General features: G+C 38.6%; 1 protein-coding gene across 1 annotated transcript in view; it reads right to left on the reverse strand.

The window, feature by feature from the left end:
* The window catches only part of LOC128686447 (chitotriosidase-1), a 24,732-nt gene extending 11,759 nt beyond the window's left edge, over positions 1-12,973 (reverse strand). The window contains exons 1-3 of the mRNA XM_053773374.2: positions 12,814-12,973; positions 2,026-2,168; positions 1,744-1,887 (exon numbers count right to left, since the gene is read on the reverse strand). Of these exons, the coding sequence (XP_053629349.1) occupies positions 1,744-1,887; positions 2,026-2,168; positions 12,814-12,865 (339 nt within the window). The 5' untranslated portion in view covers positions 12,866-12,973. The remainder of the gene's footprint in view (positions 1-1,743; positions 1,888-2,025; positions 2,169-12,813) is intronic.
* Between the last annotated feature and the right edge of the window lie 1,954 nt (positions 12,974-14,927).

The raw sequence follows: 14,927 nt of genomic DNA on the forward strand, positions 1-14,927 counted from the left end.
TATCCATTGCAGTGCCCTCCCTTTTACGTGCGCCTGATCCTCCAGCTTCTGCACTAATCTCTTGTGGGGAACTGTGTCAAAGGCCTTCCTGCAGTCTAGGAAAACGCAATCTACCCACCCCTCTCTCTCGTGTCTTGCTTCTGTTACCTTGTCATAAAACTCCAGGAGGTTTGCGATACAAGATTTGCCTTCCATGAACCCATGCTGGTTTTCATTTATAATCTTGTTCCTTTCCAGGTGTTCGACCACTCTCCTCCTGATAATCTTCTCCATTCAAATTCAAAGTTTATTCTCTATAAGGATTACAATGCTGACTTTACAGAAATTTGGTTATTGTGTGGTTTACATGTAGTAAAATTGTGATTACAGAGTGTACCACTAGAACGCTTAGCATGGCTAGGCATTTCGGGCATGTGTGTGTGTGTGTGTGTGTACTCACCTATTTGTACTCACCTATTTGTGGTTGCAGGGGTCGAGTCTTAGCTCCTGGCCCCGTCTCTTCACCGGTTGCTACTGGGCCCTCTCTCTCTCCGCTCCATGAGCTTTATCAAACCTCGTCTTAAAACTGTGTATGGTTCCTGCCTCCACTACGTCATTTTCTAGGCTATTCCACTGCCTTACAACTCTATGACTGAAGAAATACTTCCTACTATCTCTCTGACTCATTTGTGTCTTCAACTTCCAATTGTGGCCTCTTGTTTCTGTGTCCCCTCCCTGGAACATCCTGTCTTTGACCACCTTGTCTATTCCACGCAGTATTTTATATGTCGTTATCATGTCTCCCCTGACCCTCCTGTCCTCCAGTGTCGTCAGGCCGATTTCCCTTAATCTTTCTTCATAGGACATTCCCCTTAGCTCTGGAACTAACCTTGTCGCAAACCTTTGTACTTTCTCTAGTTTCTTGACGTGCTTTATCAAGTGCGGGTTCCAAACAGGTGCTGCATACTCCAGTATGGGCCTGACATACACGGTGTACAGTGTCTTGAATGATTCCTTACTAAGGTATCGGAATGCTGTTCTCAGGTTTGCCAGGCGCCCATATGCTGCAGCAGTTATCTGATTGATGTGTGCTTCCGGAGACATGCTAGGTGTTATACTCACCCCAAGATCTTTCTCCTTGAGTGAGGTTTGCAGTCTTTGGCCACCTAGCCTATACTCTGTCTGTGGTCTTCTGTGCCCTTCCCCTATCTTCATGACTTTGCATTTGGCAGGATTAAATTCGAGAAGCCATTTGCTGGACCAGGTGTCCAGTCTGTCCAGGTCTCTTTGAAGTCCTGCCTGGTCCTCATCAGATTTAATTCTCCTCATTAACTTCACATCATCTGCAAACAGGGACACTTCTGAGTCTAACCCTTCCATCATGTCGTTCACATATACCAAAAATAGCATTGGTCCTAGGACCGACCCCTGTGGGACCCCGCTCGTCACAGGTGCCCACTGTGATACATCATTACGTACCATGACTCGTTGTTGCCTCCCTGTCAGTTATTCTCTGATCCATTGCAGTGCCCTTCCTGTTATATGCGCCTGATGCTCTAGCTTCTGCACTAATCTCTTGTGAGGAACTGTGTCAAAGGCCTTCTTGCAGTCCAAGAAGATGCAATCAACCCACCCCTCTCTCTCGTGTCTTACTTCTGTTATTTTATCATCGTGTGTGTGTGTGTGTGTGTGTGTGTGTGTGTGTGTGTGTGTGTGTGCTTAATAACTGTGTATAACACAGGTTACTCACTAGAAGTCACTTACCGTAGAATACTTGACAGAACCCTCAGACCAGCCTCCAACACTCAGTAAGGTTAACAATTCATCATTTTGTAACTTGAGGCTTGTGAACCTGTCGTAGGCACACTCCCCGCCGTCCATGCAGAGTTCATGGAAGGGGTCGAGTACCTGATAGCCAAAATAATAAAAAAAATAGTTTATATTCACAAATACGATAGTTTACCTAACTTGAAGCACCAGACAACTTAAAGAAAACGTAAACATTTTCAACATTAACACTTATATTTTGCACTAATATATTTGCACCTGAATTTCTCCAGTAGTTGAAATTCCAGCAAAGGCAAAGATGAGGTGAGTACAGATGCTGGGATCTATGTCTTCCACATCAAACTTTCCATCTTCGTCGCGATATACAGCCCAAGACGCCATGTAGCACATCATCACACTCTCTGGAGGTGAAATATAATGAGTAAAGTGCCTCTGAGATCTCAGTGTCTAATTTGCAATCTTTTATAGTGTGCAAATACGAGTATGGTGAATATTGTAGAGTGTAGATCCGGGTATGATGTGTATAGCAATGTCTATGAGTAAAATGTGTATATTGTAATATGTAGGCTTGTTCGCGGTGTACATTGTCAGCCAGGTCTAATAATTGTAATGATTTCTGTTGTATGTAAGCTTGATTATGATGTTTATTGTGGCTTGCAGACCTGAGTGTGATGTATATTGCAGCATTTAGGCCTGAGTGTGATGTATATTGTTGCATGTAGGTCTGAGTGTGACGTACATATATTGTTACGTATAGGCCTAAGTGTGAAGTATATTGTAGTGTGTAGGTTTAAGAAGGCAACACATAATCAGTACTTGATTCAGTGTTTTTCCAAAATAAGAAGAAGAAAAACTTTATACATTAAAAGAAAAGTATATGGGAACATCATAGAATTAATTCTACTATTAAGGTTGGCAAACAAGAAAAAATGAGAAATGTGAAACAATATATGTAAAGTTAGAGCGTAGTTAGAGATGATAAGACTGTTGTTAAAGTTGACCTTAATCTCGAAGTCACTGAAGATGAAGCATTGTTAATAACAAAAGACGTAGAACCTATTACTGGGTATTGAAAAACGTAAGTCATTACTACATCAGTCTGACGTAGGTTAGAACCACCAGGATGAGGAACTGCTGGAAGTGTATTTTTAACACATTTTTTTTAAGAACAGTTGTGATAAGTCCCATGAGACTAGGAATTTAGTGTGAATCGATGGCAACAACCAGAGAAGAGTAAAACACACACATACATACAAATATAACGACGTATAAAATACTGAGAGGAATTGACAAGGTGGACAAGGGCAGGATGTTGCAGAGATGGGACACAGCAACATGGGGTCACAACAGGAAGTTGAAAACTCAGGTGAGTCACAGGGATGTTAGGAAGTATTTCTTCAGTCATAGAGTTGTCAGGAAGTAGAACAATCTGGAGAGCGATGTAGTGGAGGCATTATCCATACATAGCTTTAATTAAGAAGAGGTACCATACAGCTCTTGGAGCAGGGAAAGAGTGGACCTAGTAGCGAACAGCGAAGAGGCAGGGCCAGGAGTTACAACTCAACCCCAAAAACCACAAATAGGTGAGTACACACATACACAAGCTGTGAATCGACCCCTGCAAACACATATAGGTGAGTACACACACACACACACACACACACGCACACACGCACTGAAAACATATATGATATGGCTAATTTCCGTCAGTTACTATAAATTTAGTTCTATAAGTTTTAAAGGGGTGAACCGGTAATCCAGCGAAAGTCTTCGGTCAGCTGCGGGTCATCATATGACAAAGGTAGGTAGGTAGTAGACTCGCCGGTATAATCGCCCGGCCCAGGCCTTTTTCAAGAGGTGGCCCGGCCTTGGCTTCCTGTCGTGGGAGTGCCTTAGACCAATATTTCGTCTTCTGGGACCAGCTGTTCCCAGGCCTAACCCCATTCCCCGCCCCCATGCGGGGAATATATATATATATATATAAATATATATATATATATATATATATATATATATATATATATATATATATATATATATATATATATATATATATATATATATATATACATGTGCAATAATATCATAGTAAACAGGTGATTTTAAAATATGCAAAACAACCACTGTGAAAGAGTAGTGAAATTCCAAGCGCTTTCGTGACTACTCACATTGTTAAGGAACTATGACAGTAATACATCAAAGAAAGGCAATTAAAGGGCTTAGACTACACCTCACAGTCAACCCCCACAACAAAGAAACACCTGACGCGCGATAATAACGGACTCATAAGAAAAGAGGAACGCTGCAGTAGGTCCGCTGGTCCAACTAGACAGGTCCTCACGACATCCCACTAACAAAATATTCTACCCAAGAAATAAGGTTTATTATTTGTCCAATGTATTATTAAACTCTAACCAAATTTTATTAATTATAAATGAGTCTAATTTATATAAACCTAAGGAAATATTCATATTATTTTCAAAACTGCTTTTTATGAAACAAGATTCAATTATATTTCTGTCAATCATGGACTTGCTTGATACAACTTTCTCAGCTTTTTGAAAATCAATTGGATGGTTAAAATCTTTCACATGAATAAACAGAGCATTGGAATCTTGTCCAGTTCTAATGCTATATTTATGTTGTTTTAATCTAAGTTCGAGATTTTTACCAGTTTGACCGTAATAAACTTTATCGTAAATTTTACAAGGAATCTTATAGACACATCCGTCAGCATTTTGGGGGGAATTCTTTATCAAAAGTTTTTTTACTGTATCAAGATCTTTAAATACAACTTTTATATTAAAAGTCTTAAGAAGAGAAGACATATCAACCAAGTTTTCATGGTAAGGGAGAACCAACATATTTTTAGTTGAATAAGGTTGGTTGTCCCTTTTTGGGTTGTAAAAAGTATTTCTAGCAATTTTAAATGATTTATCAATTACATTTCTCGGGTATTTCAGATCAATGGCTATTTCATAAATTTTGGATATTTCTTCATCTATGAACTCTGGACTACAAATTCGTAAAGCTCTCAAAAACATTGATGAGAAAACAGACAGTTTAACTCTATCTTGATGGGAAGAATAACAGCGTACATAGGAACAGTTATTTGTAGGTTTTCTGTACATTTTAAATTTGAATTCATTATTACTCTTAATAATTAAAACATGTTGAAAAGGCAATGAATTATTTTCTTCAAATTCAACAGTATAGTTTATAGAATGGGCTAAGCTATTTAATATGCCAAGGAAATGGTGTATATCTATTAGATGATACTGAAACCTATTCTAAACTTAGAAAGAATCGTTTAGAAACCGTTAACAGCAATTTCAATAAAACAATAAAACTTCTACTGAAAGGCAAAGATGAATTAATTAAACAATTTACTTCCACTAATCCATCTTTACCTTACATGTGTGGACTAATAAAAACACACAAACCAGGTAATCCAACCAGACCAATTATTAGCTCCATAGGATCAGTTTCTATAAATTGTCCAAATGGCTTGTTAACATTTTGAGCCCTATTGTTGGTAAAATTTATAACTTTAATGTTAAAAACAACTTAGATTTAGTTGATAAATTAAGCTCCTTGACTGACTTAAATGATTTTAACATGGTTAGTTTTGATGTTACTTCCTTGTTTACGAAAGTTCCTGTTGATGATTTATTAAGTTTCTTATCTGAAGAACTCGTTAATTATGATTTACCATTGCCAGTTCCTACCATCAATAAACTTATTAAATTTTGCATTCTTGATGCAAAATTTGTATTTAATGATAAGTTTTACACTCAGAAATTTGGTATGGCAATGGGAAATCCTCTTTCACCTGTTCTTAGTAACCTGTACATGGAATTTTTTGAAACAAGATTGCTTAACAGAATCCTCCCTAATAGAGCAAAATGGTTCAGATATGTTGATGATATTTTATGTCTTATGCCCAAGAATGTAGATATACATCATTTCCTTGGCAAATTAAATAGCTTAGCCCATTCTATAAACTTTATTGTTGAGTTTAAGGAAAATAACTCATTGCCTTTTCTAGATGTTTTAGTTATTAAGAGTAATAATGAATTCAAATTTAAAATTTTCAAAAAACCTACAAATAATTGTTCCTATGTCCACTATTATTCTTCCCATCAAGATAGAGTTAAACTGTCTGTTTTCTCATCAATGTTTTTGAGGGCTTTACATAAGAACATAAGAAAGAAGGATCACTGCAGCAGGCCTGTTGGTCCATACTAGGCAGGTCCTTTACAATCCATCCCACTAATAAAACATTTGTCCAACCCAATTTTCAATGCAACCCAAGAAATAAGCTCTGATAACTATCCACTCATTTGCAAGTCCCACTCAAATCCAACCCCTCTCACTCATATATTTATCCAACCTAAATTTAAAACTACCCAAAGTCCTAGCCTCAATAACCCAATTAGGTAGACTGTTCCACTCATCAACTACCCTATTTCCAAACCAATATTTTCCTATGTCCTTTCTAAATCTAAACTTGTCTAATTTAAATCCATTACTGCGGGTTCTCTCTTGGAGAGACATCTTCAAGACCTTATTAATGTCCCCTTTATTAATACCCATCTTCCACTTATACACTTCGATCATGTCTCCCCTTATTCTTCGTCTAACAAGAGAATGTAATTTAAGAGTCTTCAATCTTTCTTCATAAGGAAGATTTCTAATGCTATGTATTAATTTAGTCATTCTACGCTGAATGTTTTCTAACGAATTTATGTCCATTCTGTAATATGGAGACCAGAACTGAGCTGCATAATCTAGGTGAGGCCTTACTAATGATGTATAAAGCTGGAGTATGACCTCTGGACTTCTGTTGCTTACACTTCTTGATATAAATCCCAATAATCTATTTGCCTTATTACGTACGCGTAGGCATTGCTGGCTTGGTTTAAGGTTGCTGCTCACCACAACCCCCAAGTCCTTTTCCCAATCTGTATGGCTAAGTTCTACATCATTTAACTTATAATTGCTAGGGTTATGGACACTCCCGGGCTTCAGAACCTTGCATTTATCTACATTGAACTGCATCTGCCACTTTTCTGACCAAGAATAGAGTTTGTCTAAATCCTTCTGAAGTTCCCTAACATCTACGTTTGAATCAATTATCCTACCTATCTTTGTGTCATCGGCGAATTTGCTCATATCACTAGTAATTCCTTCATCAAGATCATTGATATATATTAAAAACAACAACGGGCCCAAGACTGATCCCTGTGGAATGCCACTTGTTACAGATCCCCACTCGGATTTAACCCCATTTATGGTTTAGAAAGACACGTAAGCAAACACTATGACATATTTATTAGAAAACGTTTCGGTCCTGGGACCTTGATCACTTCTAACATACAGAGATAGAAAGACATTATATATATAGGTGGAGAGTGAGGTGTGAGTGACGCACGGTGACCTGAAGAATGTCAAGTTGGGATGAGGACGGGTAGGCGATGAAATCATGTGACTCCTGTGTTGTTGGGTTGGTGTTGCTTAAGTATCATGTATGCCAATGTTTTTGAAATTTTGTAGTTTCCAGTGTTACGTTCTACAGTGTCGGTGACGGCGATTAGTGAAGCTTCTAGGCACCGTCAGGCTTATTGGGCGGTAATTTGACGGTAACTACTTGTCCCTTGTTTTAAAAATAGAAATTACATTAGCCATCTTCCACATATCAGACACTACACCTGTTTGAAGAGATAAATTAAAAATATTAGTTAATGGTTCACAGAGTTCCATTTTGCATTCCTTAAGAACCCTTGAAAAAACCTCATCAGGACCCGGCGACTTATTTTGCTTCAGTCGGTCTATCTGCTTCACAACCATTTCACTAGTGACTGTGATGTTACATAATTAAGTATCATGTATGCCAATGTTTTTGAAATTTTGTAGTTTCCAGTGTTACGTTCTATAGTGTCGGTGACGGCGATTAGTGAAGCTTCTAGGCACCGTCAGGCTTATTGGGCGGTAATTTGACGGTAACTACTTGTCCCCTGTTTTAAAAATAGGAATTACATTAGCCATCTTCCACATATCAGACACTACACCTGTTTGAAGAGATAAATTAAAAATATTAGTTAATGGTTCACAGAGTTCCATTTTGCATTCCTTAAGAACCCTTGAAAAAACCTCATCAGGACCCGGCGACTTATTTTGCTTCAGTCGGTCTATCTGCTTCACAACCATTTCACTAGTGACTGTGATGTTACATAATTTATCTTCTTCAGGCCCACTATAAAAATTTATTTCTGGAATATTGTTAGTGTCTTCCTGTGTAAAAACCGAGAGAAAATAATTATTTAAAATCGAGCACATTTCATTCTCTTTGTCAGTAAGATGCCCATAGTTATTTTTAAGGGGACCTATCTTATCTCTAACTTTTGTTCTATAGACCTGGAAAAAACTTTTTGGGTTAGTTTTCGAATCCCTAGTAACTTTAATTTCATAGTTCCTTTTAGCTTTTCTTATCCCCTTTTTGATGTCCCTCTTAATGTCAATATACTGATTCATAAGATGACCCTCACCTCTTTTGATACGCCTATAAATTCCCTTCTTATGCCCTAATAGATATTTCAGCCTATTATTCATCCATTTTGGGTCATTTCTATTTGATCTAATTTCTTTATATGGGATAAACGTTCTTTGAGCAGCATGTATAGTGTTCAGAAAACTGTCATATTGACAGCTCTCTTCGTTGCCCCAGTCAACAGATGATAAGTGTTCTCTAAGCCCATCGTAATCTGCTAAGCGAAAATCTGGGACTGTTACTGAGTTATCCCTACTATCATACTTCCATTCAATGCTAAATGTAATTGATTTGTGGTCGCTAGCACCCAGTTCCTCTGAAATTTCTAAATTATTAACAAGGGATTCATTGTTTGCCAGAACTAAGTCAAGCAGGTTATTTCCCCTTGTAGGTTCTGTCACAAACTGCTTCAAGAAACAATCCTGAACTACTTCTAAGAGGTCATATGATTCTAAATTTCCAGTCAAGAAATTCCAATCAATATGACTAAAGTTAAAGTCTCCTAGAATTACTACATTATCGTGCCAAATATCATATTCCTTATCACTGTCAACTGCCTCAAATGTTCTATTGAAGAACATGGATAGGGCATTCTGCTTGAAGGATAGGAGTAGGAGGCAGAGAGTGTGTTTTCCTGGGGCTGGGATGAAGGATATTGTTAGCCGTCTGGATGACATCATGAGAGGTAATGGGAGCAATCCTATTATCTGTCTCAGTGCTGGAGGCAACGATGTTGGCAGACGTAGGGGTGAGGACCTGATTAGCAGGTATAGGTCAGCAATAGAGATAATTAGGAGGAAGGGTGGGAATCCTGTCATATGTGGCATTTTGCCAAGGAGAGGAGTTGGAAATGAATGGTTGTCCAGGGCAATTGGTGTCAATTGTTGGCTGGACAAATACTGTAAGGAAAATGCAGTAACATTCATTGACAACTGGGACCTCTTCTATGGCAGAAATGACATGTATGCCAGGGATGGGGTCCACTTATCTAGGTTTGGGGTGGGAGCACTGGCCAAACGCAGCTGAGGGAGCAGTTAGGTCTTTAAACTAGAAATAGATAGTGGTATGGGTTTTCGTGGAAAATCAGTGCATTTTGAGTGTAGTGATAATGTGAGTTTTAAGGAAACCAGTTATAGGCAGAATGAGGAAGAGTTATTGATGAACATAGGAAAGCCCATAGGAAAGCATTAGGTGATAAGGAGAGTAACAAACATAGTGGAGGAACAGAAATCAGGAAGAAAAAAGAGAAGGGAGGGTCCTTGAATATATATTACACAAATAGTCGTAGTGCTAGGAATAAGATAGACGAGTTGAGACTAGTTGCTAGTGCAGGTAACATTGATGTATTTGCCTTAACTGAGACGTGGTTCAATACGAAAAATCGGGACATGCCTGCTGAATGTCACATACAGGGTTTTAAATTGTTCCAAGTAGACAGAAGTATCGGGAAGGGGGGTGGGGTGGCACTGTAAGTCCGAGATCGCTTGAACTGTTGCATAAAAACGGGTATTAAGTCTGAAGAAACACATACAGAGTCTGTTTGGATAGAATTTTCAGAGGGACATGAAAAATTGATTTTAGGTGTAATATACCGTCCCCCAAACTTAGATAGGTACCAAGGGAGACTACTATGGGAGGAAATTGTTAAGGCCACAAGGCACGATAATGTAGTAATTCTAGGAGACTTTAACTTTAGTCATATTGATTGGAATTTCTTGACTGGGAATTTAGAATCTAACGACTTCTTAGAAGTAGTTCAGGATTGTTTTTTGAAGCAGTTTGTGACAGAACCTACAAGGGGAAATAACCTGCTTGACTTAGTTCTGGCAAACAATAAATCCCCTGTTAATAATTTAGAAATTTCAGAGAAACTTGGTGCTGGCGACCACAAATCAATTACATTTAGCATTGAATGGAAGTATGATAGTAGGGATAACTCAGTAACAGTTCCAGATTTTCGCTTAGCAGATTACGATGGGCTTAGAGAACACTTATCATCTGTAGACTGGAGTAACGAAGAGAGCTATCAGTATGACAGCTTTCTTAACGCAATACATGCTGCCCAAAGGACATTTATCCCATATAAGGAAATTAGATCGAATAGAAATGACCCCAAATGGATGAATAATAGGCTCAAATATCTTTTAGGACAGAAGAAAGGAATTTATAGGCGTATCAAAAGAGGTGAGGGTCATCTTATGAATCAGTATATTGACATTAAGAGGGACGTTAAAAAGGGGATAAGAAAAGCTAAACGGGACTATGAAATTAAAGTTGCTAGGGATTCGAAAACTAACCCAAAAAGTTTTTTCCAGGTTTATAGAACAAAAGTTAGAGATAAGATAGGTCCCGTTAAAAATAACTCTGGGCATCTTACTGACAAGGAGAATTTAATGTGCTCTATTCTTAATAATTATTTTCTCTCGGTTTTCACTCAGGAAGACACTGACAATATCCCAGTAATTAATTTTTATAGTGGGCTTGAAGATGATAAATTATGCAATATCACAGTCACTAGCGAAATGGTTATCAAACAGATAGACCGATTAAAGCAAAATAAATCCCCGGGCCCTGATGAACTTTTTTCAAGGATTCTTAAAGAGTGTAAAGTGGAATTCTGTGAACCTTTAACTAATATTTTTAATTTATCTCTTCAAACAGGTGTAGTGCCTGATATGTGGAAGATGGCTAATGTAATTCCTATTTTTAAATCAGGGGACAAGTCGTTACCGTCAAATTACCGCCCAATAAGCCTAACCTCAATTGTAGGCAAATTACTAGAGTCAATTATAGCTGATAATATAAGAAGCCATCTCGATAGGCATAATTTGATTAATGATACTCAACATGGTTTCACCAGGGGCCGTTCCTACCTAACTAATTTATTAACCAGGCCCTCAGCTAGAGCTCTGGTTGCCATGTTGATGTCGCTGAAGGTCACCTTCAACATGGATGAAGCATTGGGTATCTTGGTAATGTAGTCCACCTTAGCCCAGGGGTTCTGTGCTTCAGTAGATGATTTGATATCTTCAGTGACCTGTGCAGTGATGAGGCTGTCGAGTCGCTTGAGGAATACAGTTCTCCTGGCCCTCAGCGCCGGGGAAGTCAAGACAAGGAATCCCTGGTCACGTAGAGTGGTGGTAGCAGTAGTGGTAAGTAGTTTCTCGGCCTCATTGTCACCAGTGCAGACGACAACAAAGGCCTCTTTGAGCGATAAAATCGTATTACATTTAACCTGCTGTCTGCTACTGATGACAGCTGCAAGTGCTAGTTTGGACGAGTCATTGACTGTCCCACTCACAGGTTTGATCTTTACCCTGTTAGAATAATGCATCGTGAGTAATCGGTCGGGGAATGATCTTACAGACCGGTATTGATATTCTTCCAAATATTTGCTCAACACTTGTTTGGGAAACAGACAAAACCTATTTTCATTAGGCCTAATAAAGACATATTGTATACTTCTTACTTTATATTCATGTATTTAATGTAACAACATTTTAACTTACTGCACATGGAACTATTAATAGTGTAGTATAAAAAGCTCTTTTTTCTGACTTTCATGTTTTTGGCAGCCCTTATAAATCAGCGTCCTGGGCAGCTTCCTGGCTGCCTCGCACCTTAATCTAGCGTTCACTAATGTTAAAATGACAGTTCGCATTATGGACATAAGTTGCAGACAAGATAGTAATTAGAAATTCCAAGCCCCAAATTTGAAACTGTGCGATGTGTATGCGTATGAGGCTATATTAATGGAGACGAAGCAATTGCTTGAGTAATTCATCAATGACTGTGTGAGTGTGTGAGGTAAACTGCCACATCTGTCAACTTCCTAAAATGTAGCCACACTCTTCCCTCAAGGAGGTTCTTGATGCTGGTGAGGGGCTCTTGATCTAGGGAATTGGATCTGTGCTCCAGTTCCCTAAACTGAGCCTGAATACCTTCCATCCCCCCCCCATGCAGGTGCTGTATAATCGCTACGGGTTTAGCGCTCCCCATGATTATAATAATGCAGCCACACTCACTGCCTGTTAGTAACTGGTTCATGGTAGGCTGCGACAACACCTCTATCACAGTTCCCTAAATATGACAGGCATATCAAACCTATCATCATACAATAATAACAATAAACAGAGAAAATGAAATGATGTATTACAACAAAGGCTTGACCATTATCCCCTGTGACGTTAACATTCCCAACAGGAAACATTTATCATTAAGCACTCAACTCAAGGAAGGTTCTTGATATTGGTGAGAGGTTCTTGATCTAGGGAATTGGATCTGTGCTCCAGTTCCCTGGATTAAGCCTGAATACCTTCCACATTCCCCCCCCCCACAGGCGCTGCATAATCTTACGGGTTTAGCGCTCCCCTTGATTATAATAATAATAATATAATTAAACACTAAATAAACAGACGAACACCAGTTAATGTACAGATGTATGTTACGATATGTACTGAAATCACAACTATTTGCTTAGTAAGAAATGAACTTACCTGTTAGAGAGAGTGTGAGTGTGAGAGCAACCAGCACTGCCAAGACTCTCATGGTGGTACTGTGTGGCAGGTAAGAGCTATTTGTCTCTTATATACTAGTAACCGCTCGCTATCTTTTCCACTATCGAAATTGTGAGAATTAATCTCTCAGAGGCATGTCAGTACCCTTTACAAGCTTATAAATTGAGGAATGTGGCAAACTATTAGGTTAATTTTTAGAATAATTAACGAATATTTGTTATCAGTGAATATTAAATCGTTGATGGGCTGGATGCTATTTTAGGTTGTCAGGAATAAGCCTGCACCGGTTCTCACGCACCTGCGGGACACTGTCATCTTTCTTGCTCTCATGACAGGCTGGGTCCAAGGCGCGCCGGTGATAGCAGTGAAGAAAAGACACCTTGAAGAAATAGCTTTTATTGGGACAACATTTTGATCAGTATAGAGCTTCGTCAGGCCATGTCTTGATGATCTACACAGGGCGAAACGTTGTATGCGCATATGTGTATACAGGGGTGGAGTCTTAGCTCCTGGTTCCGCCTCTTCATTTGTTCTGGAACGTATCTTGACCGTAACTGATGAAAGAAATGTTTATATGCTCTGAAAAGCAGCGTCATTATCTACCTTCCATTGCAGTTTTATGTACAGCTTGTACAACCTAATGTGTAATACACACTGGTCAGTAGACACAAATGCATATCGCGTATATTTCCCTTATGCTAAGACCCTCTTTAGCAAAGTATAAAAGAAAAAAAATGTATAACGTCATGTCACACGACCTAAGTCAGGAGTAAGCACAACTGTACTCAAAACAATGGTAATAATAATCGTGTTCTGCCACCTAGCTAGCGATTTAAAAAAAAAACTTTGACCATGGTCTGTCAGTCCTCAGATCTACAGCATTGTGTTGTACAATTGTTGCATAGAGGACAATAAGTCGTACCTCATGACTCACGAAATCGTAATGACACGATTGCAAACAAACCATACTACGGGCAGGATTTGAACCCGCTGTCAGAGTCTCTGACCGCGGGTTCAAATCCCGCCCGTGGTATGGTTAAGTCGTATCTCAGTCAGGAAATGCATACATATGTGTATAAATCCTGAAGGACGCATACCTCTCAAGGTATATACACTGAGGAACACAACTCTGGGAGTATGTGCCAGTGGTGCCATACCTGTTTCCCACGGGGTGTGGTTTGTGCCTGCACCACCTGGACCTTCTCACATCTATCTCATCTTCACCTCCACCTACGCTAGCGTAAGAACCGAGTACTGGGGCGCCCATCACAAGAAAGGTTAACGCAATAAATGGAATTTAAATAAACACCTAGATCACTTAATGAAAAAAGGTTAAAGAAAATTAAATACGATAATTTCCACAGTGTGTGTGTGGATTGTAGAGTTGGTAAGCGCATTTGTAAAGTGAAGAACAGTACCAGAGCAATTAACTGCATGCTTAATTGGTAAGGTTAACGTTTCACAATTTGCCCATTGCGTCATCAAAATTTATCGAAGTTGAAAGAATATGCAAGTTACAAATAACATTACTTTTAAATAACTGATGCAAACAGGTACAATAAAATTAAAATGCAAATACAAATAATTTATTTTTCTTCAGTATATAGGTAATGTAGTTTACATGTAATAAAATATTTTTAAGCACAAGAGAAAGCCACTAACATGAGGTGCATTTTGGGCGCATTACGTGAAAAATAATCAAAGTGCGAAAGCTGACTTGAGGGGAAACTTAAACACAAAGTCCCAAAATGTGACTAAGTACCAATGATAAGAATAACTTATGAGACGATGGTAGAAATATGGCCAACTTAGTCATATTTTCTTTTTATTATTTTAGGTATGTTTGACATGGGCGTTGACACTTGGATGAGGTTTTACGTAATTCTTAATGTTTTATTCACTGTTATTTTTGTGTTATTTCTGTCATTCTAACTTTTATAGGATATTTTTATCATTGTTATCTTATTTCCCTTTTTGGTTTTCTATGTGTGCCCGACGTGAGAAGAGGAATGTGGAGGAAGTGAATGTTTTAGAAATTTTGGAGTGAACGTTGCGACAGATGGATCTATGAAGGACTGGGCAGGTGGTGTGGT

The sequence above is a fragment of the Cherax quadricarinatus genome, chromosome 17 (genome assembly GCF_038502225.1).
Source record: "Cherax quadricarinatus isolate ZL_2023a chromosome 17, ASM3850222v1, whole genome shotgun sequence".
In the NCBI taxonomy this organism is placed as follows: Eukaryota; Metazoa; Arthropoda; class Malacostraca; order Decapoda; family Parastacidae; genus Cherax; species Cherax quadricarinatus.